The sequence below is a fragment of the Ciconia boyciana genome, chromosome 3, assembly GCF_034638445.1.
Source record: "Ciconia boyciana chromosome 3, ASM3463844v1, whole genome shotgun sequence".
NCBI classification, from domain to species: domain Eukaryota; kingdom Metazoa; phylum Chordata; class Aves; order Ciconiiformes; family Ciconiidae; genus Ciconia; species Ciconia boyciana.
In genome coordinates, this window is record NC_132936.1 from 109,366,271 (window position 1) to 109,393,555 (window position 27,285).

General features: G+C 44.4%; 1 protein-coding gene and 1 long non-coding RNA gene across 10 annotated transcripts in view; one reads left to right on the forward strand and one right to left on the reverse strand.

The window, feature by feature from the left end:
• LOC140649610 (uncharacterized) overlaps positions 1-27,285 on the reverse strand; it is a 58,380-nt gene that overhangs the window by 14,910 nt on the left and 16,185 nt on the right. For 4 of the 6 annotated variants that reach the window (XR_012041681.1, XR_012041679.1, XR_012041676.1 and 1 more), the window contains one exon: positions 15,525-17,478. The exons of the other annotated variants lie outside the window; for them this stretch is intronic. This is a non-coding gene — a long non-coding RNA (uncharacterized lncRNA). Of the gene's footprint in view, positions 1-15,524; positions 17,479-27,285 lie in introns of those variants that run through there. 6 annotated transcript variants of the gene reach the window in all.
• PSEN2 (presenilin 2) overlaps positions 11,670-27,285 on the forward strand; it is a 28,043-nt gene continuing 12,427 nt past the window's right edge. Inside the window, exons 1-10 of one of the 4 annotated variants that reach the window (XM_072857055.1) lie at positions 11,670-11,809; positions 17,441-17,637; positions 18,346-18,572; positions 19,567-19,708; positions 20,605-20,672; positions 21,495-21,715; positions 22,562-22,660; positions 24,464-24,541; positions 26,183-26,302; positions 26,641-26,759. In XM_072857055.1, the coding sequence (XP_072713156.1) occupies positions 17,494-17,637; positions 18,346-18,572; positions 19,567-19,708; positions 20,605-20,672; positions 21,495-21,715; positions 22,562-22,660; positions 24,464-24,541; positions 26,183-26,302; positions 26,641-26,759 (1,218 nt within the window). In that variant the 5' untranslated portion in view covers positions 11,670-11,809; positions 17,441-17,493. Of the gene's footprint in view, positions 11,810-11,952; positions 12,066-17,440; positions 17,638-18,342; positions 18,573-19,566; positions 19,709-20,604; positions 20,673-21,494; positions 21,716-22,561; positions 22,661-24,463; positions 24,542-26,182; positions 26,303-26,640; positions 26,760-27,285 lie in introns of those variants that run through there. The other 3 variants (XM_072857053.1, XM_072857056.1, XM_072857054.1) reach the window with 3 other exon arrangements.

Genomic DNA, 27,285 nt, shown 5'->3' on the forward strand with positions numbered 1-27,285 from the left:
GGACCCTGAGTTAGGATGACAAGGAGAGGTAGAAGCACAGAAGAACATTACAAAAAGATGAAGAAAGATGCATTACTTTCTGGGATGAGATGGGCAATGCAACCATGTAGGTATTTGTTTAGAGCTCCATCTTGCAATACGATCACTATTCAGAAGTCTGATGTGTTTTGTCAGGAATTCTGGCACAAATTGGACTGCAGACCTCCAAAAAAGTCTTGGTTTTGAAGGAGGCAGAGTTAAAGGTTTTTGGATTATCCATTCTTTGTCCCATCTGCTGTTCTTTCTTTCTTTTTTTTAGCTATTCTTTCTCCTTTGGTGGGGATTGGTCAGCTTACATGGTGTTTAGAGTCAATTTTACAATTTGCAGACACTAATGGAGGTGTTTGGGTTCATTGCTGTGTATGTTCAAGTAGCTATTCTTTATGATTCAATTTTTCTTCCATGAGTCAACTTATGCTTGTTTCAGACTTCACAAGAAATATTTTACAGCAAAAAGCCTCCCAACACTATAAGCTACAATTTAGATCAAAGTATTTGGTACATAAATTTTGTTTTGTATTTCTTTATAATAAAGAAAGGAGAAGTCCTTCTAGAAAAGTTCCCAGGAGGCTAGTACCATTTGTATGCTTTTTCCACTCTCTTATAGATTCCATTAGAAGATTATAGCCTATTTGTAGGAGTCCATCGGATAGTTCAAATAAACCAATAAGAGTTGCTGACAACTGGCCTCTTTCAGCACATGCTTAGAATCATTAATCATCCATCAACTTTGCAGTATAGTTTGGCTGAGCCAAAAATTTTACATTAATGTTGTTAACATCGAAAGGAACTATTTCAGCATGTCAGAAATGTATTGGCTTTACAACAAGATCAAAGCGCAAGAGAAAACATCAGGCAAGGTTCCTCCCTTTGACTAAATCTGGTGCATGTAGAACAGCTTTGAGAAGACGCTTCTGTGAGAAATGGGAGATGTGGGTCAGATCCTCTCAGATGGAGAAGATACTCAGATTTGGGTTTTACACTGCCAACATGAGTGCTTGTGTTTGCAGAAGAGGTGGCCACTACCATCAGCAATTTTATAATGTTAGCTTGCTATTTAACTTTTTTTCACGATAAGTATTTTAAGAAGGAAAGATTTCATTTTGGGTTGAATAAAGTATGTTCCACAACTCAGAGCAACATTTTACAGTTTTTCTTGTGAATGCAAATAAAACTCAGGTATCTCTACTATGGATCATTTCAAACTGATTTCAGCCCAACTCTGATTTATTTGGCTCAGACACCAAACTGAAAATCTATTCAATTGACCTTAGGGGTCAGAACCTTGTTGACATAAGTGAAAAACCCGTATATATAATAAGCAAGAGTCTCTCGGTCCAAGAGTTTACTCTCTAAGGAACAAATCAGGCCTTGGAAAGGCTCCTATCTCTGTCTTGTATGAACATTTAGGAAGTTTGTGCAGGAACTGGGAAGCCAGCCTGGACTACCAGTATCCTAAATCAGTGCCCAAGCCCCAAGCTCTTCTCTCCTTGCTGCTCAGATCTCCCAGTTCCTTTCTGCAGCAAAACTACTCTGGTTCTAGTGGTTAAAGGCTTTCCTCACTATCAGGAGAGCTAGATTCCTTATTCCCCTGGTGTGCACAAGGTAGCTATTCAGAGACCATTAGACACATTAGTTCAGCACGGAGATTAGATTCAACAGAGGTTCTGTGTTCAGATATAACGTCTACAGTGGGAACAAGTTCATCTTTTGAAGGTCTAGGAAAACTCATCTGCCATCACCTGCTGAGTGCATTTGCTGTAGCATTGACTGTTTTAACTACAGGTCGGAATCTGAAGGCTAGACTTCATTCAGCATTCACAAGGAATCTTCCCTAAATAAGCAGAGTAGGTGTTGAGCTTATAAAAAGTGTCACACTGGCCTTCTGAGACAAGAAATTACTTTAAGAGGTGAAATGATTTAAGATAGCTGCACTGGGTGGAAGAATGAAATGAATCTGATGTTGTTACAGAACCTCCTGTATAAATGTTGAAATAAACAGGACTGTGAAAAGCTCTGAGAAAGACACAGGAGACAGAAATGCAGACTAGGGAGGAAAGCAGAGGTGGGTGAGAAATGATCTAAGTGTTGGCATTGTGTGCAGTACAGTGGGCACTGCTCATCTTCATTAACGACACAGCACTTTGCTACCCCCTCCCTGGAGGGGGTGCCTCAAGGCACTTCTCACTCAGGGTAATGATCATTTTTCCATGCAGATGGGAAAACTAAGGCAGGGAGATTGTCCTGGTTTCAGCTGGGATAGGGTTAATTTTCTTTCTAGTAGCTGGTATAGTGCTGTGGTTTGGATTTAGTATGAGGATAATGTTGATAACACACTGATGTTTTAGTTGTTGCTAAGCAGTGCTTACACTGGTCAAGGACTTTTCAGCTTCCCATGCTCTGCCAGGTGCACAAAAAGCTGGGAGGGGGCACAGCCAAGACAGTTGATCCAAACTGGCCAAAGGGCTATTCCATACCATGACATCATGGTCAGTAAATAAACTGGGGGGAGTTGGCTGGGGGGCAGCCATCGCTGCTCGGGGACTGGGTGGGTGTCAGTCAGCAGGTGGTGAGTGGTTGTATCACTTGGTTTTCTTGGGTTTTTTTCCTCTCTCTCTCTCTCGTTGTTTTCTTTTTCATTACTATTACTATTACTATTATCATTATTATTATATCTTATTTCAGTTATTAAACTGTTCTTATCTCAACCCACGAGTTTTCTTACTTTTGCTCTTCAGATTCTCTCCCCCATCCCCCTGGGGGGCAGGGGAGAGGGTAAGTGAGCGGCTGTGTGGTGCTTGGTTGCCGACTGGGGCTAAACCACGACAGAGAGGTAAAGACCAACATTTTCAAAACTGGCCAGTGATTTTTGGTGTCTCTATTTCTGCATGTCTAAAAGGAACCCAGTCTGGACTGAGCCATGACTTTCATGAACCTCATGACTTTAATGAAGTGTGGAATATTGTCTGCTCAGCATGTATAAAAATGAGGCACAAAGTGTCTCAAATGCAGCATTTGAAATGAGTACATGGGAAATGTTGGTCTCTTACATGCTACTCTTGCTCATACAGAAAGTCACCACCACTACTGTTTCCTTTTCTAAATTACAGGGAAGGCATCTTTCTTCTTTTTAAACAATATATCTGATTTTGACATTACTTACCACAGCTTTTGTATTCGCATTTGAATACAAGCTGTAAGTCATCCACAAATAACATGGAGGTATCTGTGGAGTTGCATTTGCTTTTTCCTGACATTTGTATGAGTAAACTCATCTGACTTGATAGGGAAGATGAGGAAACTGCATCTTCCCTACATGTCATGAAGAACTGTAAATTTTTCTTTTGGATATGGGTATTGCAGCTCTTCTGACAGCACTACACCCACCCTCTGTCTTGCTGAGTTTTATGCTGCCTTCAGTGACAGCACAGATGCTGGAATTGAACTGCTTGGTGACTGTCAGGAAATGTGTCCACAGGGCAGTGGTATTCTTTTACCAAGGATTTCAAGCATGGAAAAGTTCCTGACTGAGCCAAGCAGAAACCAAGCAGATTGGCTGTCCCAGGTCTAGATTTTCGCAGGGCTGCTTTGCAGATGGCCAGTGTCAGGGAATTCAGACTGCATCACTGAGCACTGATGCAAATTCTGGTGCAACACCTCCCTTTGCTCAGGTGCTCACATGGGCTCTGTCACAGTGCATTGTTGTTTTTGCTATTTTCCCCTCCTCCTTATATTAGGACCACACTGTTTCTATTTGTGCAAATATCCAGTTCCTCATGTGGATTTAGGAAAAACCAAATACACCTCCACAGATACCACAGACATTTTGGAAAACCTGTAGCTTGTATTCAAATGAATGTCTGTGATTTCTATTTATTTGCAATGTCCTCTCCTCCATAATTCTCTGTGTGGTAATGACTTTCTGCGAGGCTAACTTCACCTTGACAATGTCAGATCTATGTGCTGTTCTCTTTTATTTCTCTCTCCTTGGCTATTGTATATTGTTATGTGAGCTGTTAAATAGCAGCTGTACTTCAACCCAGCCCTGGCTGAAATGATCTCCAGGCTCTACCTGGGCTTTGGGAGACAAATACAGACAGGCTTAAATGGATAGAGCTTATCTACCACGAACAGTCAACTCTGGCCCATCCGTGAGAGTTGCAGTATGACTGTGTTTCATGAAGACCGTTTTTGACTAAGGATGAGTGTCACCCATAATGCCTGCAAAATTTTGCTGTGTTGGAAACACATACTACTGTTGTATGAAAACATCTGTGAGATGTATGGGAACGCCGAGGTGATTTGGGTGAAATATGGCAATGGAATGGAAAAAGGCGAGCTTAACTGTGCTTATGAAAAATTACAGGTGAGGAGTATGATTCATTAGCAAAGTGCTAGACCTTGCAGAATTTAAAAATAATTAACTTCTTAAGTTCTTCTTGAAGCAATTGATGTTTGTCAGATAGGGAAGAGAGTAGAGAAGTTATAAAGAAGAAGATGAGGAGGTACTAGTTACTGTTATTTCCTTAATCTGAAATCTATGCTTGAACCTCCCTGATACATAAAAGAAATCTTTTGGTTTTTTCTTCAACTTACTTACAGTTTCATTGTACAAGAGGAAAAATAAAGCCTCAAGGTTTGGAAAAGTCACAGTGGTTTAACTGTAGATTTGCCTTAAAACTGCTTTGTTTGATCAGTAGAAAATCCCTGTATGAACTCCCTTATTTAATTTATCTTAAAATGTAATAAACTCTTCAGTTACTGCATAACTGAAAATCAAACTGGCTTGAACCAGTTTAACTAAGTTGGTTCAAAATCTAATTTAAGGCTTGATTAAATGGTGTTAAAGCAAAGTTAAATAAACTAAATGCCAGTAAAGGCTATTTTAGGAATGGCCACTCCTGCTGAAGGAGAAGGGGTTTAAAACAAACTTATTTAAAAAGTGAGTACGATAAACTATTCTAAGTGCTTCTGTGCAGAGAAGCTTGCAGAAATATGACAATGGATTCTTCGGAAAACTGCTGCTTAACATGAGTACAGGAGTGAAGTTCAGAAACAGAAAGTGATTAAGCCTTGTGCTTTTTTTAACAAAAATCAAAACAGGACACTTTTCCCCTTACCCCTTAAGGGAGTGAAAAATGTATCTTCGCCTACATTCTCTCGGATTTCTTGCCATTGCTGCTACACTTGTAGCTCCGGCAATGGCAACACTGTTCGTGATACAACTGTGCCTGCAGAGACAAGCTGGGCTGAATCCGAGTGCCGAACAGTGTGGTGGAATCCAGCAAACAATGTGGCTTCGAAACAATTGCTCTGGTAGCGTCAGGAGTTTTGCAACACGAGACATTTCACAGATAAATGCTCCACAGAGAGCTACAGGAGCACCTACTGTATTTCGCAGGAATCTGATTACAATAAAAATCCCCTCAAAGGATTATCACACAGTGTAACCGAGTTGAGACTGCAGATGTATCAATGTCAGACAGCTAATCCAGCTACCAAGGAGATGTCCATGCATAGAAGGCCTCTGCCCCCTAGTGTATATAGCAAGACTCTCTTCTATAGCTTATGGAGGAGGGAACCTCCTTGAAATACAACCGGGGAAGGATTTATTTGAATATTAATGTATAACTGACATTCCTTACCCACATCCTCCCCACGATGACTACCAGCAGAGGGCCCAAGTAAATTATACAGGTTCATCTGCATAGTTATGGAGAACGTCTTGTTTTGTCAGTTGTGCATTTTTAAAAGATGTTAGGTATTTTCCTTTTTCCCAGGACTGACCTCATTTCAGTTAAAGTCATTATTGATTTATCAATGACTTCAGGCAGAGCAGAGCAGTCTTAACTCGCAGTTTTCCAAATCACATGAACAGATCTGCTGACTTCTCAGAGCCTGAGATTGTCTGAAGGATTCATCCCATGATCTGAAAAGCCAAAGATATACCAACAACTTTAAAGGCATAATACTGGTTTTCAGGTTGGTGCATTTGTCTCCTAAAGAGATATTTGATTCTTTAGCAAAACTGTAAAAAACATGTACATAAGAAGGCAGGAGAAAGTGTCTGAATGAGACAGTGGTCCAGAGGACACCATGGCAGCAGGAGCTTTGCTCCTGCTCCTGCTCCTGGGCAAGCACAGGGCACTCCCATTGGAGCAGTCCTGCTCCTGCTTGATGGGCCTGCAAAGGACCTGTGCTTAAAAGCAAGACTTTGGTGGTATTGCATTGATTTGGATGCATCACCAATTGCTTTCCAACTGGACACTTAACCGGATTTGATTCCTGTTCCCCTCCCACCACCTTGGCCTTGTCTGTTTGATTCGGGTGTCATGTTTAGCTCATTTCTACACACATTAGAAAGCAGTCATCTACACAGCTTCTATGATGCTATAGACCTGGAATGAATGGACCATGAGATGACCTCAGGTCTACACAATACCATGGGAGACATGCATTGAATGAACATTCACGGCACAACTGGTTAGTATCCCCTTACGATGGAGATGTGCTTCCAAGAGTCAGATCAATAGTCTACAGTCTAGGGGACTTTGGATCCATATTTTTTCTCTGTTTTAGGCAGAAGGATATACCATGCTCTTTGGTACTGGAGCATAAGTCTAAACTGTCTGGTTGGATGTCCTCGTTTTGTCTGGGATAGAGTTTTTCTTCATAGATTTTCTTCACAGTAGCTAGTATGGGGCTATGTTTTGGATTTGTGCTGGAAACAGTGTGGATAACACAGGGATGTTTTCGTTACTGCTGAGCAGTGCTCACACAGAGTCAAGGCCTTTTCTGCTCCTCACCCCACCCCACCAGCGAGTGGGCTGGGGGTGCACAAGAAGTTGGGAGGGGACACAGCTGGGACAGCTGACCCCGACTGACCAAAGGGATATCCCACACCATATGGTGTCATGCTCAGCATATACAGCTGGGGGAAGAAGAAGGAAGGGGTGATGTTCAGAGTGATGGCGTTTGTCTTCCCAAGTGACCATTACGCACCATGGAGCCCGGCTTTCCTGGAGATGGCTGAACACCTGCCTGCCCATGGGAAGGAGTGAAGGAATTCCTTGCTTTGCTTTGCTTGCGTGTGCGGCTTTTGCTTTTCCTATTAAACTGTCTTTATCTCAACCCTCGAGTTTTCTCACTTTTACTCTTCCGATTCTCTCCCCCATCCCACCAGGGGGGAGTGAGCGAGCGGCTGGGTGGGGCTCAGTTGCCGGCTGGGGTTAAACCACGACATTGGATCTGAGGCTTCATGGATACACTAATGTGGGATCACTCTTTAAAAATCAACACAGAAGCGTGACACCAATATATGATACTCATCCACAGGTGGCACTCTGTCATGAGCCCTGGCTGCATGCTAAGTAATCTTACAAATGAGCAGATCTCCTTCAGTTATGAGAAAGATGTTTACTTTGGTTTTCAGTAATGACCTTTCCTTGAGGGACTGCAGACTTACAGAGTGGAATAAACTGAGCAAGACTCTTGGAAAGTATATCTATTCTAGCATAAAACCTCCGATATGTTGGGCCTGACCCTTATTCATATCTTCTGTGTAAGCATAAGAGGTTTTAATGTTATTTTGACAGATGGTGGTGTCTCTGTTTCCATTTGAAAGCCAAGCCATCTCAGTGTTTGAATTTGTGTCAGTAGTCCTATTTCCGGGTATTATTTATACCTCCTGAAATAAAACAGTCACAATTCCTTGGATATATTTGGAGGATTGTAACAGTTTATGACCAAAAACTCCCTGAGATCTCCTACTGTAAACGTTTAAGTACTAAAATGGAGCACATTAGGGCAGTCCCATAGAATGTCCCTGTGTACTTCAGAACAACCACCAGCCTGGCCACAATTGCTTCTCATGAGAAACACTGATCTCCCAAGTCAAAAAGCTGCGACGTGGCTTGTCACATGATTTTCCTAGGAATGGGCACACTTCGCATTATCTGTGAGAGATCCTTCAAGGAAATGACTTTCACAGATCTGTTTAAAGATAAAAAAGCAGAAATATTTTTGATGGCCATATGAATACAGTGCGGGGCTTTGCTCAAAGAGACTTTTCACCTGCTCTCAGGTCAGATGCTTTGCATGTGATGCAGCTAGGAAAAAAACATGTGAAGGGACATTCTGACTGAAAGCTGTATGGTGGTAACTCTCAAGGAAGGAGAGACTGAAACAACTCTTTGTCTTCCTATTACCCACTTCAGGGTACAGAAGAGGAGCATTAAGTGAAGCTAGATTTTTGCCAACAAAAACTACAAAGGAGGCAGGCAGAATACGCATTCTCAGAACTACAGCTGGGTTTCATGTATCCATGGCCCCAGTGCCATCAGTTCTTGTGCTTTCACGAAGGCTGCGGTACATGTAATTTTTCTGAAAACCCTTTGTTAGGTTGCACAAGACCTGCTCCTCTTTGCACACGTCCAACAGGGCGAGAGCAAAAGGGAGGATCCAGTGAGAATGCGGAAAGAAGTAAGGAATTTGTTTGTCTCTCAACTCCAGGCCAGAGACCTGACTAGACGCCTGTGTAATTCATGCTAACTTTCTTTTCTCCCAGAGCCCTGGGAGGGCTCAAGAGCAGCATTTTTAAGAGAGAAAAAAAGCTGCAAGTTTAGCTTTTAAAGCTGCCGAGAAAGGCCAGCTGGGCTTGTAAAACCAGTTCCCATCCCTTCAGCCCCTAGAAGAAGGAGACAAAACCCACCCAGCAGTTAAGGAAGAAGGCTGTTAGTAAGGATGGGACAAGGCCTGACTCACTCATCTCTGTTGTCTTGCAGCCTGATTATGAGCATGGCTTTTAGTCAACCTTTAGGTATTTACAGCCTCTGAAATCCACATGGCCATGCTGAATGGGGTATCTGTTACCTGCTGTTGAATCAAAGAGAGCTTGCTTCCTAAGAGGCTGCCCAATGCAGGTGAACATCCACATGCCTTGATTTCAGAGGGCTTGGGACTGCATTGAAGTCTCAGCTTTCATTTGAAAAAGGAAGTGGAAAAAAACCCCACTTCTCTGCGATATTTGAGGGGAAAAATAGCAAAACAGGTGTTAGCAATGAAAATTTTCTGACAGATTAAAAAAGCAGAAGGCAAATGAAAACCACTCGGTATTACTATTTAAAATGTCACGATTTGGAGGAAAAGGGGAACCTGCATCAAAATTCTGGGGCACGTGGCCTTGATAATACAACCAAATTATTTGCAAGTCCTGGGCATCTACCGAGATAAAGGTAAATAGAGATAAACCGCTGACCGTAACTGGCCAGAGGAAGGGCAGTGAAATTAACCTAGAATTCAGAAAAACAGCATAAAAAGGGAAGGGGAAGAGTGGGCAAGAAAAAGCATTAATTACCGAAGACTGCTGTGTCCATTCTATGGTAGAAACGGCGTGAACTGAGGGAGAAAAGAATAAGGGAGACACTGATGGGTGTTAGTGAAAAATGAAGAAAGTTCACCTGTAAGAAAACACATTTGCTCTTTGCTCCTAACTCCGCAAATTACTCCATATGGATGAAATCTGCACACAGCTCTGGTGACTTTAATGGCCCTAAGAACAACTTACCTATTGCCTGCACAGATTTATGGCAGGCCAGGGGTTTCACTGGAACGTGCTTGTTGCTGGCTCAGTGCTGACTCTGGGCAGGCTCAGAGGGACTGGCCGGCTGCCAGTGAGGTGAAGAGCAGCGCAGTTCAGACTGTCAATGCTTTGGCTTTGAAGATGTAAAATGTTTTAAAACAGATAAATATTTTTACTCTTATCCCAAATTTGTGTCAGATATGTAAGCTCCACATAAAAGTAAAGGGGTGTAAAACTACTGTCAGTTGTGGAAAATCTGAGTGCAATCAAAATTGCTCCTTCTCCTAATATTAAACAAACTTGACAAGCAGCTGAGCGTACAATGTCCGAAGGATTCAATTCATCAGAAAAATTCCCATTTAAAAAAAACTCCAGCTGCATCAAGTGTCCAGTGAAAAGGAACTCAACAGCTCAGCACAAAGACCAAGGATAGATACAGCCTTTGAGAGAAACCTGTTACAAAGAGCTCTGATACTCTGCTAGTGAAGAACACAGCCAAGCACAGAGTTTACCAATTTTCCTAAAGTGACTTTTACCTTGGCAAAGGACAGCTGGTCATGCTTTCAGAGGCAGCTCTCTAGGGCTCTGAAGAATTTTACATGCAACTTATTTCTGTGTGCAAAGTGGCTCAAAATAAGGATTACGGGTATAAGGAAGGTGTATCACTTGTCACCAATATTGTGCAGGAAATCTGGGGAAGAGAATGTGATGGTCAACTTGGATTTGGAATCTGCAAAAAATTCCATTTTGTCCGATGATACATGGCGTGGCAGTTCACTTGCTGTACCTCGTGACTCCTTCATTGCCATCTTACCCTTCGTTCCTTTTGTATACAAGATCATCACAGATGACACAAAGCAAAGAAGAAGGTGAAGCTCTGCTGTAAATACTCCCTGTGCCTGTGCCTGAGGTTCTTCCTAAGCAACAACAGCAGCAGAGGGAATTTACCATGACTCCAGTTTGTGTCTCTGCCCCCACAGATGATGAGCAAGTGCTACAGAGCTGCCAGAATCTTAATTTCACTTAACTGTTGCTTGATAAAGCAATGGGAACAACAGATGCACAGGAGTGGTTTGTATGCCGGTTGAAGAACAGTTTCATCTGTCTACAGGATTATCTTGCTTACTGTCATGCATTTTTTTTTTTTAATTTTAAACAAAAAGGCTTACACTCTGAAAATACAAACTTCCATACCCATAGCAAATTATGTGAAAATGTTTGTTATTTTCCTTTACATATCCCTCTGATGTATAAGCTGAGCACAGGTCAAACACAACTCCAAAAGAACCATTCTTTGGCCATTTCCTTTGGTTTCTCTATTTACTCCTCCGTGCTTCCCTCTTACCTTTTTATTTCAACCAGGATCTGCACACTCGCATAGCTTTCCCATTTACTGAAGGCCATCGATAAGCATTTAAATGCCTTAAAAACGCCGGTGGCTCTGTTAGTCACAGGGTCTGTAAAAACGTAAGTTATGGGTGTAAAGCCAGGCATTTCAAGCAATTAGTTTAAAATTGCCTGTCCCCGGCATTGCAAATTTCATGCGTCCAGCTGTGATGCGGTCATTAAGCTTGAGGGGAAGCTGACGGTGCCTTATCAGGCAGCTCGCTCCTCTTATCTATACACTTGGTGTTTCCACAGAGCCACTTATCGCAGCGCCTGGCCACCTCACGGCAGCCGGCAGGAGAGGGCCCCGGCCGAGCCGAGCCGCCGACTTCCCTCGTACCGCTGAGAGGAGAAGCCCTGACATCGGAACCCGGTTAGCAGGGGCCACGGCTCCTTCCTGGGCGGTGCCGCTCCCGCGGGCAGGCCTGCCTACCCCCCGGGCCGGCTGCGGCCCCAGAGACCCCTCGCAGCCGGCAAACGCCGGCAAACGCCGGCAAACGCCGGCAAACACCAGCACCGCCCACAGCCGCCCCACTATGGCGGCGCAGCCACCGCCCGCCGCCTCACAGGCTGCCTCACGGCCGGAGGGAGAAGGCGGGGAGAGCCGCCTTTCTATTGGCCATCCGTTTCCCACCCTTCTCTCCCATTGGAGGATGGCGGCTAGTGGGCGGGGGCACCCGCCGAACGACAGCCGCTGCGGCGAATCGGCGGGCGCGCTCATCCCTCCCGGTCAGAGTTGGGGCCAGAGTGCGCCGGAGCCAATGGGAGCGGAGCGGCGAGGAGCCCGTGCCGTGCCGGCAGCAGGTAAACAGCGGCGGCTCAGGCAGCCCGGCGGGGTCGGTCGCGGGCTCTGGCCGCTCTCCCGACGGGACGGGACGGGACGGGACGGGACGGGACGGGACGGGCCTGACTTGACTTGACTTGACCGGCGGCCGGCGTTCGCGGGGGGGCTCGGGATCGCCGCGCTGCTGGAGCTGTGCGAGGCCCCTTCGCTCCACGCCGGGGCCCGGCACAGAGGCTGGGGGGGAAGGAGGTCCGGCAGCCTTGCTGGCTCGTTCTGGTGAAAGTTATATATATATATATATATATAAAATATATGTGTGTGTGTGTGTGTCTACATATATATCTATTTTTTACGTATGTCCATATTATATATATAGTGTATGTATAAAATACCTATTTTTACATATGTCTTTGCGTATATATATGTGTAAAATATAAAAAAAGATATGTATGCATATTTCTCCTGGGCGGTGGCATTCCTGCCTGCAATCCAGGATTTCATTTGGAAGCGCTGCTGGCACACCTTCAATGGCAACCCGATTTTTAAGCATTGGAAAGGGCAGCTGGGGAAAATGCCTGCACGGGTGCAAGGTCTCCTGCTGGCCTCCCGCAAAATCTCTGACTGGCAGGGTTTTTTTTGTCGTTTTTTTTTTTTTTTTTTTTAAGTGCCTCTTGTCTCTCTTTCTCTCCACCAGCCGCTGTGTGTGTGGCTGGGCTGGCCATGCGCTTGGACGGACGAAGGAGCTGACCCAGCCCCGCAGCCCCAGTGCATATGCTGTGCCCGCCAGCAGCTGGCAACGGGCCCTGTGGGGGGAGCGGGGCCACCCGGGGCTCCGCACCCCCGTGGCTGGCTGCCCCCGGTGCCCCAGGCCCTCGGGTAGGACGCGGGAACCCAGCCCCAACACTTGGGGTCCTTGGGTGTCCCCGGTGTGTCACCTCCAGCACCTGCTGGCTCAGATGCCCCTGGCAGTATTAGGACCTACGCGAGTAGCTGCTCCTGCTCCTGCAAAGTCTGACCCAGGCTTTGGGGTTTTACTGGTGTAAGTAGGTCTGCAGGGCTGTGGCACCTTTATGCTGTGACGAGAAGTTGACTGCTAGTGTATTTGGGCTTAACGCTAGCAAAATAATCCTTCTGACACCCTTGGGGAGGGTCTGATTTCAGCTCTGCCAGCAAAATAACCCTCTGGGGCTCCGCAGTGCCTTTCTTGTGGGGCAAAAGAAAGTAGTGCTAGTTCAGCTATGTTGGCGTGCCCTAGAAAGGAGAAAGAGGGCTACAAATATCTACAACTTCCTATAATATCTCATGTTTCGTTATTTTTGCATTCTGGAGCTGAAAGTGAACAGCATTTGCAAGTTCTCTTTTGACCACTGAGACAGTGTACTCCAAGATCCCTGTCATTTTAGCAGCATGCACGTTCTGGCTTTATTTATTGGCAAGAACATGGAAATCTTTCCTCCTAATTTTGGCCACACCACTTAGGATTTCTTCAAAGTGTTTTCTTCTTCTTTGTATTTACCAACAGCAGTGATTGCTACAGACGAAACATAGGGAACATCAGGCTGTTAGTGTCAGCCCAAAGCTTTCCCTTCATCTAAATATAGCAAAGGAAAGCTAATTCTCTTCATCTAATTGCCATCAAAGAGAACAATATGTATAAGCAGGTATTTTAACTCTCAAGTGGATTATTAAGTATTCTGCCAGCCTATAGCAAGCTGTTCTGTGTTGTATATTGTACTGGTATTATCTGTGATGGATGAAATGCAGAGCAAAGGATTTAGATTTGTTTGCAGCACAGTGATGTTGCAGCATGAAATTAAAAGGCAAACCGAGGCTAGATCCTAATGTTAGTGTGAATTGGCCCAGTTTCATCAAAATCCATAAAGCTGACTTATCGCAGTTGAGGAAAGAGGTCCCTTGCATGAAGGACATCTGGAACGAGAGAAATGGTGACTCCTGCTCTCCCGCAGGCCTCACAAGACTGCTGTAAAGCAGGAGTCATTGTATTCCCACCTCAGCTGCTCCATTATAAGAAGTACTTACTACTGACCTAGTTTTTGTCCCCTTTCATTTTTGCCATACGGTTTTGAGAGTTTGGTCTTTTGGCTCTTAAGCATCATATGATTTTTGAATGGGACCTAATGGCTTGAATCCATCCACAGAGGAAAACCTTGCCTGATACCCTGCAACCTGCTGGGTCAGTTTGATGATGGTGTGGCATGTGTTGTCCATCTCCTTCATTTACTGTATTGGGTAGACCATGCTCTATAGCTTTCTGTGAATATAGATACAGCTTGCATTTCCACCCCACCCCAAAAGCTCCTTCTGTTGCTGTAGCCAGAAAGGAAGTGTGCTTGTCTCAGCCCTCCATGCTTCCCTTTCCTGAACTGTTCTTCCCCCTTTTCAGCTCAGCTGAGGAAAACACAGTCAGTATGCACTGATATATTTGGTGTCATGTGCACAAGTAGGAAAGAAGGTTCTCATGCTTTCCATTATGGGGTACTCAGTGTCCTTGGGAGGCAGAAGTCATTTCTGCAAGGCCCCTTCCCTTAGTTTAACCGGGGAAATGATATCAGAAAACAGTGTGACTTTATAACACCCCTTTCTTGGTTGCCTGGTGCTCTGTGGCTCCCTTTCTGTTTGGCAAGCAAGGCTCCAGGGCAGAGGCTTTCTCTTCTTTGGCTCTGCTCAGCCCAAGGGGTGCTGTCGTGCTGGGTAGGTGGGTGTGAGAGTGACCAGGCTGGTCCTTCCTCTCCTGAAGGACAGACTGCTTAAACCAAAGCTCTCTCTGGCAGCCAGCACAGCCTTGGTGCCAGTTCAAAGTGCAGCTCTGATGAATAAATAGTGGCATTAGACAAACTCCCTGCCAGGTCCACGGTGGGGCAGAGGGGGAGGGCAGGTGTTCCTGCCTCTGCAAACCATATGTCAAAGACCCCTGCTTGGCTAAGCGCCATGCTGCCATAGGTGTTGCAGGCCTGAGGTGAGGGTGGGCTGGTTGTCTGGGAGTGAGCAGAGGGCTTGCCGCTGTAAGGCTCGACCCTACTGGAAGGGGGACGGCCCAGTACTCCCTTTTCCTCCTGTGGGCACTGGCACTGGGGCTGCTGGAACCTGGCTCTGTGAAAGCAAAGGAAAACAAGTGCCCATTGTGTTTTCCAAAGAGCTAGAGAGCTGATGAGCACCTGATGTTGGCACTGGAGAGACTGAGGGTGGTGGGACAACCCCTTTGGCAGGACCACGTATTTAGGTCAGTTTAAGGCAGCTGTGAGTACAGCGCCTGAGGATTTGTTGAGGGCTGGTTGTTACAGGAGCTCCTGTAAAATCCCAGATGTGTTGGGATCTGTTTGTGTCAGCCCTCACTGAAACAAAAGCCTTGTAAACAAGGGACAGTAAAGCTGTGTTCAGGCCTGAGTCCACCTGCTGACCAGAAGTATTGTTGCAGCTTTGCATTTGTCCATATCCTTGTTGAGGGAGAAGAACAGAAAATGTCCAGCTTAAAAACAGCTGTATTACAACATAAGATTCTTTTTCCATGTAATCGTGGAGGTTAGGAATTAGTACTGTGATTTTGCTATTGGTTTAACTCCTCCAGTGGGCACAATTAGGGTGCTGAAAGTAGGCTAATTGGCTGTCCCTTCTAAATCATCTGCAGAATTGCACCGTTCATATAGCAAAAATTGTGTTGCAGTTTCTTAAATAGTGGGAGAAACAGTTCTTTAATATTTTCATTGGGTTGTTAGAACCTAATACTGGTCCAAAACTATCAGAGAGTAGATCTTTATTTCTTCCCTGGTCTCTGACATGGGCAGAAGGTTTTGAGAGTTATTTAAATTCCGTGGGTCACAGATCCCATGGCATGCATAGCAACGTGTTCACAGATCCAGAAGTATGTCATGAATGAATGACTTTATGTATCCAACTTCTTTAAAGAAGGCCTAAATCCTTTATACTGAACCAGAATCTAGGCTCTCAACTATAAATTATGAGCCCCCACATATTTAGTCGGAAGAACGTCTTAAGCACCCGGAGTGGAGATTTTGGGCTCTGTAAGAAATAAGCACACGAATGCAGGTGTTGGGCGTCTCGCTCAGTAAGAACACAGTGTTACTGTGAAGCTGACTGGCCTGGCTCGAGGGCTACCCTTTTGTTTCCCGTAACTGTACTAACTGTACCACTTTTATCACTAAAAGAGGAACAAAATGATATGAAGAGGCTTGAAGAGAAGGCAGGGGAGGAGCAGATGTCTGAATAATGTTTCACTTGGGCAGATTGAGTTGACATTCTAAAATTTCTTGAAGGTGCCAGATGTGTTGAGGAGGTTGTGAAAGAAAGGGGAATCTCCCACTCCTCCCTCTTTTCTTCCTCCCAAGTGAATTTCAGTTTCTTTAGTGAGAAGCAAGAATATCTCACAGATCTTCAAAGTATCCACTCTGGCCTCTCAAGCTGGCTGATAGACAGCATAGTGTACTGGCTGGACTATGAATGCATGATTTGGATTTAAGTGACTGTGTCCAAGTCACATGGCTTCTTCAGCTTCCTCTTCTGAGTTGGATATATTTCCTGAGACATACAGGCTTTTTCTCGCAAGATACTTGAGTAAAATACTGCAGAGGAGGTGTTCTTGTAGATATTACAGCTTAACAATGCATTAGAGGTCTGGTTTTGCTTATGGACAGGTGGCTGACAATCAAAAGGTGAATGAATTATCCTTATTTACTCCAGTTGCTTTGTTAAGCTGACTTAATAATGGCTAAAAGGAATTCTCCTACCACCTGACTTTAGAGCTTCGTGAAATCCTGGCTTTAAGGCTGTTTTGCAGTATCCAGGGCAGTGCACCTCTTCTGTCTGGTGTCTAGAAGGAAGAGCTGTTCCTTTCCTCTCTGCACTGTGCTACTGCTTTGCTTGTTTTTCTGCACAGTAGTAGGTGGAAAGAGGCCAAACATTTCTAGCCCCCACTTTTATACTCCAAGTTGTTGCCCATCCAAGTGGTTTTGCTTTTTATCACAAGGCAACATAAGGGAAAAAAAAAGTGGCTCACCTAAGGAGACAGGTCTTTCCCTTTCTACACAAACCTCTCTTTGTCCATGGGCAAAGAGAAGAACTGCTGATGAAATTCATCTGGTTAATAAACAGTCATAACAGGGAAGACAGCATGTAACTGTTACTGGCTTATGTAAAGCCAAGGCTCTGGGTTACTAAGAAACTTCTGCTATGTGTTGATGCTTGCAGGAGTGTTGTTTAAGAGCTGAGCTCTCCTAGCTTTCTATCAGGCAGCCAACATTTGAGGTGAAGCTTTGTTTGGCCTGTGCAAAACAAACAGCAAGCACTGAGAAACCTCCTTTGTGAAAGTCACAGTGTACTAATGGGAGAGGGAAAATAGAGATAGCAACTGTGAAAGCTGTGGCAAAGAAAAAGTATTAAATTGCTTCGGTGCTGCATTTTGCTGTTCTCCCTGACTGCAAAAGTCACTGTGACATTAACTGAACGGATCGTCATGCCTGGGGTGACAGCAGGCTAAATCAGCTGTTAGAAGGAGATGGAGTTCCAGAGTGTGCTGTAGCCTCCCTGCTGAAAGTGTGTCTCCTCTTCAGACTTCCAGTTGTTTGCACTGCAGTGTTCACTGGTTCTCATTCCTTCTGCTCTGCTTGTCCCCTCAGCCTTGAGTAGTGCTTGGCCGTGCTCCTCCTGAGTGCTCCTTGGGAAAGCAATAATGATCACATTCATGAACAACTCGGACAGCGAGGAGGAGCCCTGCAATGAGAGAACATCCCTGATGTCTGCAGAGAGCCCTCCAGTACCCTCCTACCAGGATGGCCTGCAAGCCTCAGAAGCAGGGGAAGCGCAGGCACATAGGGTAGGTACGCGTCCTTCCTGGGGAGTGAAGAAATGGGGTATGATGATAGATGTAGTCCTGCTACCCCTCAATCCCTCCCAGCAGACTGGCTTCTAGGATTGGCTTTGGCCAGTGTTGTTTCTCTGCTGTCACTCACTCAGCCAGCAGTAGCAGTGCCTGTTCCTATTTCCTCCACTGTGACTTTCCCCCCTTTTTATCTCCATATATACACCTCCCTTTTCCTTCCTTTTGATAAAGATACAGGCTTTTAATCGGGACCTGATGCATATATGACTCTTGCAGGATATCCTTTTCAGCCTTCTTGTTTTGCCAGAAACCCTTTGTCTGCTCTGGTCAAATGCATCAAATGTTAGAACAGAATCTACTCCTGCTGCCAGCAAAGCAGTGGGATAAAGCAAGCACAGCATTGCTGTGGGAGGAGGAACTGATCAAGCTTATACCACCTCAGATGATATTTCTTCTATGTCAGTTCTGTGCACCTTGCCCTTCATGTGCATGTGTCCATCTATACATTTGGACTTGAAGAGGTTCTTAGATATTCATGGTTTTGGATTAAAAACTCCATTGCAGCCTGTTCGTAATGGAATTTCTAATTGTATTGTTCAGCTGGTACCTTCCTATTAGGAAGAAGTTGAAATATGATGGAATGAAGCTTTGAACACAAAGAAAAGAAGGTCTTACATATTTGCTAATATTTCTTTTCAGAAGAGGCGGACAGGTAGCGGCCGTAGCCCTAACAATATTGCTGATGGGGATACGTCTGACTTGGGTGTTCCAGTGAGAGAAAGCGCCTTGGAAAATGAAGAGGAAGAACTGACTCTGAAATATGGAGCAAAGCATGTAATCATGCTCTTTGTGCCTGTCACCCTTTGTATGATTGTTGTCGTCGCCACCATAAAGTCAGTGCGCTTCTATACGGAGAAAAACGGGCAGCTGTAAGTGGGGTCTTCAAAACAGCCTCTGAGTACACGGGATCCCTAGCTTTACACATGCGTTCCACGCACGCACGTCTGTGTACACAGAGTGCTTCCTTGGCAGGTTGGGAGAACCTTTGCACAGCTAAAGGTGGCTGTGTAAACATACAAAGATCTTAGTGCAAAGTATGCTACGTTAATCTGTGTAAGTCTTTCCATACCTGCATTATACTGATTCATTAGTACTGTCATTAGGGCACCTTAAGCGAAGCCTGTGAGCAGCGTAATAATGAAGTTGCTTCATACTGCAGCATAAAAGCCCCAGGCTGAACTCCTAGTCTGTTCACCCACTAGCTGGCAGCAATCAGGGAATAGCATGTTCATTTGGATGAGTGTCTCATTTCCTGATGACATTTCTGGTTCCTAAAGACTCATGGTGTGGATACGTAATTCCATCCAGCTCTTGCTGACTGTGCCTGAGAGCACTGCTGGGGCTCCTGACCGCGCTTCATATGGCGGGTGGAGAAATGGGGACTGTGGTCCCTTGAACTGAACCAAAGGAAACAAAATGGGGGGGGGGTGGTGGTGAGAAGGGATAAAAGAGTCCAAGGCTCTCCTACCAAGTGTGGAAAGAAAAGGGTCCCCCCCTTTCAGGACAGCACCTGGGATGTATCTTTATAGTTATCATGGAGAGGGTCCAGAGCATGCAATAAAAATTCATGGCCTGGAGAGAAGTTACTAAACTTAAATGAAGTCACTTATACTCTAGGTCTCTTTGTTTAGAGCTCTGCCAGCAACAGCTTCTCTGTAGGAATGTGCTTTTGATAGAGACCACTAATCTTTAGTGGATAATTAACTGGAGCCCAGCCCCTTCAGAGGCTACATCTCATGTTTGCTGTCCTTGGCAGTCATACCTCCCTTTCTTTCCCACACACAGAGAGGTCTGGTTTTATCTTGGGGCAGTTAGTGAAAAGAGAATATATATACTTTATATGGCTTTTGCTTTATACTGCAGGATCTACACCCCTTTCAGTGAGGATACCCCGTCTGTGGGCCAGCGTCTCTTGAACTCAGTGTTGAACACCATCATAATGATCAGTGTTATCGTTGTAATGACCGTGTTCCTAGTTCTGCTCTATAAATATCGCTGTTACAAGGTAAAGCATTCATGCCAGAGCCTTTTCCACCTATATGCTGTGAACTTGAGTTCAAGTGGGGCTTGCGTGTCAGTGAGAAATACAGGCACTGCACTGGCTAGTCCACATCTTAGTCATAGCAAGAATCATATTGTACAGAAGCCTTTGTCAGGGGTGGTAGAACTGTGTCCCGAATATGCTTTGCTGTTGTTTTGGCACTAATGGTAGGCTCTTAAAAACAAGGCCTGCTACTTTGTGTTAGTGAGGTCTGAGTCTTCTCCATCGGATCAATAAGTTTTGCAGTTTGCACTTATGGACTAAATTGTACCATTTACTGCGAATGCCTTCTCTTAAGAAGTTTCAGACAAGCTTTGTGGGAAGTAGTATTCTTCCTGCCTGTGGAGCTTTGGTGGAAGGGGACAAAGCTTGGAGGGGAAGGCACATTCAAGTTTTGTAGTGCCCAGAGAGTTGTTGTATGTGGTACCAGCCCAGCATTTGAGCACTGCCCACTGCTGCTTTTTAAATTTGTCCCTTGAGATGGATTTATTGTACAGGCTTGGGCAAACCTCTCCTCCTCCCCACCAAGCAGAGAGAATGTGCTTACCTGTCTAAGCTAGGAGCCAGTATGGATACCCATGGAAATGGATAGGAAAAAGACTAAAAAACCCCAACCAAACCAACAAAAACAAACACCAAGGGATAGAATATGAAATATAAGAGTTTGGGAGAACTGGAAGCAACTGGCTGTCCCTCCTCCCTCACTGGCAGTGGGGAAGACAGGGTCTTTGGAAGCTGGAGGAGGAGTGAAGGAGGAGACTGTTGGACAATAGGAAGCTCTGTCAATAGTGCATGCAGCGCTGCGACCTGCACGAGGGGGAACAGCCTCTTCAATCACTGTCTCTTCTTGCCCTTGATAGTTCATCCATGGCTGGCTCATCCTGTCCTCTTTGATGCTGCTCTTCCTCTTTACCTACATATATCTCGGGTAAGTGGGAATGGTGCAGGTAACCTGGCAGTTCAGGGCTCCTTCCCCTCTTTGCAGAAAATCCACAACTTGAACAAAGAAAGGAAAGTCTCCCCTTCTCCAAATGGAGGTTTAAAAATTGTTAGAAAGATAGCTTTATTTTTTAAAAAAAATAGAAAATGAGGTCTTTAATAGGCAATGCCTGATTTTTACAGTGCCTACTACTCTACAAAAATCACTGGGAAGTGATACCATGAGCATGAAATGAATAGGCTGAACCTTGTGGTACAGAGGCCCCGAATTATACGTTGAGAAGCAAGTGGAAAGGAACTTTATGTGCTGAGTTGGTTCTCTGATTTGTCTTGCCTTTTTCTCAGACTACATTGTTTCAAGCTCATTCCCTTAGTGCCCAGCTCAGGTAGAACCAAGCTTTTGACTTGCTGGTGACATTTGTTTAAAACTTTTCATCTTTAACTGTGAGCATCATGCATCTGGTGGGATGACTCTTACATGACTTCTTTGCTGTAGATGGTCATGTAGCTGCAGGCCTATGTTCAGTTAAGACTTGAAATCCTGCCTGCTGAAACCCTTGGAATCACTGTTGACCTCAGGACTAAGGCTCTGTGGTGCTTGTCTGTGCACACAGCACGTCCATCTCCTGCAGGAGGAACAGAGAGCTAAGAGCAGCAATTGGCTGCAAGGCAGGTTCCTCCTTCATGATGAGAGCTGCTTCTGTCCTGCTTCCTCCTGGTGTAGTAGGAGGCTTGTTTAACTACAGCTAGTAGGATGCTTTGCGTGTCAGTTACTTTTATTGCTTAGCTAAATTTTCTTGTTGTATTCCAGTGAAGTATTGAAGACATACAACGTAGCCATGGATTACCCCACTCTGTTCTTAGTCATCTGGAATTTTGGAGCTGTTGGAATGATTTGCATACACTGGAAAGGTCCCTTGCAGCTCCAGCAAGCATATCTCATTATGATCAGTGCTCTGATGGCACTGGTTTTCATTAAATATCTACCTGAGTGGTCAGCATGGGTGATTCTAGGTGCAATCTCCATCTACGGTAAGTCTGGGTTGTGACTCTCAAGGTGTGGCTCACGGAGAGGTTACTGTGAGGCAATCTCAGGACTGTGTATGTCATTCAAAAAACAATTTTATGGTGCTAACAGCTTTAGAAAGAGGCAGATGGGCAATTAAGTTGACTCCCTGGCTTGTCTCTTGCTAACTTGTTCATGTACTGTACCCCTGTTATGTCTGTCAAAGTGGAACACCAAGTCAGGGAAGTACTGAACCATATCTGACTGCATGGTAGGGGTGGTTGGATTTCTATCAGTAGCAACCTGATAGTCTTGCACGTTTTGTTTACGGTTATTGAGAGACCATGGATTTTGGTATGAGCTAGAAGTTTCAAGAGAACCTGCAGAACAAGAGGCAGCTGGGAGGTAACATTCAGATTGGTGAGGAGCTCTGACGGAGGAGAGAGGGTAGGCAAAGAGGAACTGGACCAAAAGCCTTCATTCGTGTGAAACATAGAATCAGCGTACATAGCGATGGATTGTGGAACCTGAACAAAGTACCCCCAGTCCTCTAATTAAATTTAACACCTTGATGTAATGCTGTCATCTACTTTCAAAGAAATAATGTGATATTCTCAAGAGACTTTTTATAGGATTAGCACGATGAAAACTCTTATTACATTAAGCCTGGGGGATGGTATTTTAAGTGAACAACATCTTCAGGGACTAGAACAGCTAGAGTTATGCAAAGTGGCAGAAACTGCCACTCAGGAAATCATCCAGTTAATATCGATAGATGTAATTTTGAGGTGAGAATAGCTTTTTAAAGATAAAGAATGTAAAATATGCATGATAGTTTGAGATGAGATTGTCTGGCCCTTTTATCTTTGCAGATCTGATGGCTGTTCTCTGTCCCAAGGGGCCACTGAGAATGCTGGTAGAAACTGCACAGGAGAGAAATGAGCCCATTTTTCCTGCATTAATATATTCCTGTGAGTAAGATTAGAATGTTAATGTTTTTAACCAGATTAAACTCGCAACCTATTTCTGTGTCAAACCAAAGAGCACTATTTTAGTTACTTCCTTGCCCTAAGATTGGTGCACATTTATGCCCTGGAACAGACCATTTGTAGGCAGCCTTGTTTATCAGTTACAGTGGTGCTAACTCTGATTAGCCAAAGGGAGCCCACATTTGCCTTGTGAAGCTGAAATGTTCAAAAGTAGATTCATCCTTTTGTGAATACAGTGTGGAACATGCCCCTTTGTTCTGCATACAAAAACCTGTGTTAGATGGACAGTAGTGTTTGCAGAGTTCTGTGGTTAGATGATGCTCACTCAATACACTTATTGCTTATGCATACGCTTTATAGACACACTTTAAACGTGTGATGAGGTTCCACTCTTCCTGTGGAAGCCAAGCCCCTTTCTTGCTCTGTGCACTGTACAGATGGCAGTGCTTAGAATATATTTGCTTTATTGTTCCTTGTGTGGCTGCTTGCTTTGTAAAGGGCTCTACTGAAGTATTGCAGACAAAATCAGTCATCTCTTCCCTGGCTTTCTTGGGCTATTTAACTATGACGGTGTCCGGTGCCCTCATCCACAAAGGTATACATGTGCTTAAGATCAAGATAGTTGGAAGGCAGGTGACTCAACACTCACAGGACATGGACTCAAGTGCTTCATGGACGTCAGTGACTTCTTCACTACATCACTTGTAAGATGAATGGGTATTTCCAAATGTTGGGTGCTAAGTTGAGGATGCCTACAACCTGATTGATCTTTTTTTTTCAAGCATTTAATGTTATATAAACGCTTTTATATGTTCCAAGCAGAGCTGCTGTTGGCTTCAGCTGACCTCCCTTTTACTGGAGATTCTGTTATACTGACCTGAGACAATCTAGATGAAGTCCCTCACATGTTTTAGTTAACAAACAAGAGTTTGTCTAAAGGAGAATGCAATTCAACAAATAATAAATACTGAACAACAAGTTCTTGTGCAGAATGTCAGTGTCTCCATTGCAAGACCACATTCTGTGGCTCTCTCTAGATGCAAAAACATCACCTTGGCTGAGCTTGTAGTGGAAAAGCAGGCACTGTGTTTGCCTTGGCTTATTTTGTTTAGTTTAGCTTCTATAAAAACAGGAAGACTGAGGCACACTTAAATAAACAGCTGATTTGAGTTCCCTCCACTGATTTCAGAATGGTTTGTATTCCTTTTTAATTTAGGGATCCATCTCAAGAATAAACCCCCAAACACCCTTCAGTTGTTCTTGGAATCAAAACAGAAATAGCCAATATTTTGACAGGAAAGAACCAAAACAAACAGGCAGAGAGAAAACTGGCACTCTGACAGCTCCTGCATATCCCTTGCTTGTGTGCTTTACCTTTAGCAGAACATGAGGAATAAGCTGTTTAAGTTAACCTCTGGTTACCTTTTGTACTACCATCATTTCCTGGGCAATTGTTTTTGAAGAGAAGAGTCAGAAGCCAGGAAGAAAACAAAGGAGATGAGGACCCTAGTTCTGGATTTTTGCTTTCTTTAGCCTACAGAGAAGACTACACTGACTCTTAGCTATTGGTGCTCTGGGACTTTCTTAAAAACTGAATGGATGTACTGCCTTAATTTTCTCCCACTTGCCTTCTAAGTGCCTAGGGAAACTCAGCTAAGAGTGAGTGTTTTAAAAGCATTTACAGGGGCAAGGGTTTATATTTTTAGGGAAAGCTAAATACTTAGCTCCTCTGAGCCTTAGTGACCCATGTTTTATGCAGCTGATTTCTTTCTCTCTTTCTCCTAGCTGCTATGATGTGGACAGTTGGAATGGCAAAGCCAGACACAGCAGCAAGAGGACCAAGTCAGCAGACGTGGGATACAGGTTTGCTTGCATGTCACTCTTCTATACAGAGCACTGTCCCATGAAAATAATGTGTGTGTTTGAGACTGCAAGCAAATGTAAGCCCCTGAACCCTGACAGATGCATTTCTTTTCAGTGTTGTTACATTACTTGCAGAAGTCAGTGATGTTCTGAAACCTGCTGTTTGGACTGGCAGCAAAGATGACCAGACGATGTAGGAAGCTCCAGTATTCAGGCTGCCTTTATTTAAAAAACAAACCAACCAACGAAAAAAACAAGCAAAAGTGTTGTCCAACACACATCTTCAGACGTACTGAAGTCAAAGCTGAAAGTGAGCTAGCGGGGTTTATATTTTTACTAGCTGGGGATGCAAAATTACAACATAGGCTCATGAATATAATGCCAATGAGCTGGTGAACTTAAGTGCATTGCAGTGTGTTGCATTCAGGCCACTGCCATGGAACAGACATGCTTTTACCTAGCTGTAAGTGCAATATGGCTTAGCCTGCCAAAAAAAATGAACGTCTTTACATTTACCCTTGCGTAAAGGCTTATGGTTGGGCAGTTACCCAACAGCAGCTGATGCATTCCAAGTTTACATTCTAGCTGGTCCTGTAGTAATTTTTGTGCCTTTGCTTTTATCTTCCTGAAATGCAAGTTAAACTGCAGTTTTGAAGGTGTTTGAATAAAATCTGACTTGTGGTGTTGGGAGGATTTCCCATCTGGTCCTGTTGCACTTCAGAGATGACAGTACCTTTTTATGTTAAAGCTATAAATAAATGTATGCTAATGCTTGATAACTGAACATGCTGTTTATTTCAGGATAAAGCAGCTGACATACTAACAAACTGCAGGGACACAATCCTGCTTTGAAACTGGGCACAGAGCAGGAGCAAACTACGTGCTGAGGCATACAGAATGCCACTGTGGAAGCTCTGTGTGTCCCAGATCACAGTCCGCTCGCAGTGGCAGCATCCCGTCAGACTGACGTGGATTGGAAAGTTTGTATGAGCGCTTCTGAAAAATAGGAACTATCAGAGTACTATATCCCAGACTGGCTGCTTCCAAAAGCACTACCAAGGGCTCTGTTAGATGTGTTTAACATGACAAAAAGAAAAAATTAAATCTATGAACAATTAAATGTGTCCACGTACTACACGTGAACACCCAGCCCCAATGTCAATGTGATTCAGGGCAGAACTTTTCTCATAAATGGCAGTCCTCTTAGTCATCTATTTTTGTCATACTACCAGTTAAGGGATAGCTGAGCACCTCCACCCCAAAGATACAACAACGTGGGAGTGCATATTAAGTTGACTTGGTTTTACTTGTCATTCTAGCCTGTGCAGAGCAATGCTTAGTTCTGTGTATGTACTCGCTTGTTAAAGCCATTGAACTCCTGGATAGCTGCCAAAGAAGCTGTGAACATGTACCCTTCCAACTGTTTCAAATAATCACACACGTATTTTCCTCAAAGCTGCTAAATGCCTCTGATTGAACTGGTCCTGATGATCACACCTCCAAGAAACAAAGGGCTTACCCATTCCAGAGAAGCTTCACAACAGTGTGGATTTCATGCATTAAAGCAAGTTATAAATGTAGCTACCTCTTGTGTTTCTTTTTTTTTGTCTGGTCTTCTTGGCCTGTCTTTGTGAAACCAAGCTGAGGATGGGAGAGAGAACCACAGGAGCCCTTCACACACAGGCTCTCGGATGTCAGAGACAAGGAGTCCCGTTCCAACCCGCCCCATCACTTCTTTCGAGGAGGTCGAGGAGGAGGAAAGTAAGGGAAGCTTCATACTTTGTTTTCAGTGTAGTCGGAATCAGCGCCTGATGTTTTTACTCATTGTGGTTAACACTCTGTTACCCAGTTTGGCCTAATTGCAGTTAACTTGAAGAGTTGTGACTGGTTGAGCAACAAAGATCTTGAGTCTGACTTTGTATTACTTCTTGCTGCTGCAGTGTCTGTTCTGGGATTGTGGTTCCAGTGGCGTTTCTTGGCTACATGGACAATTTAAGCAGGAACCTTCACCTGCTCCCCAGGGGACAAGAATTTGTTCAGGAGGAAGCAGAACAGGAGGAGCAGAAGTAACGCTTGTTTTCTTTTTCCACTTCTCTCAGGGGGTGTGAAGCTGGGCCTTGGAGACTTCATATTTTACAGTGTGCTCGTTGGGAAGGCAGCTGCCACAGCTAGTGGAGACTGGAATACTACGCTGGCCTGCTTTGTAGCCATTCTCATAGTAAGTGAGCAAGCTTTTAAAAACTTGGTTACAGCCTGTTTAGCACAGTGGTGTTGCCAGAAGTACCAGCACCTGAGCACTGCTAAATCTCTGCAGGTAACATGCTGGGTGTTTAGGAGAAACCACCAGTGGATTTCCCAGCCCAGTGCTCTGTCTATAAAGACAGGCTTTAAACAGCCACTGGGAGAAGCCGAATGATACAAGCTGGGAGGGAGGATTCCTCAGAGCAGAGCCAAGTGTGGAGATGGTGGGGGTGAAACAGCCCCAGGGAAAAAAGTTACAGCTGAACTGTTAGTGTATTTGCTTCAGTGTTAAAGACTGGGGACTTCTGTCAGCCACAAGAGCCAGTATTAGGAACCCCACATTGACAAGCAAGTGTAGTTGAAAATGTTAACTCCCTTTTTCTAAGGAGAACAGCTAAATAAGAGGATGAAGACCTGTCTTGTTCCTGTGCTCATGCTGGAAAAAACAGGAAGGAAGGAGACTTAAAAATCCATGGAAATTATCAGTAAAAGCAGATGACAAT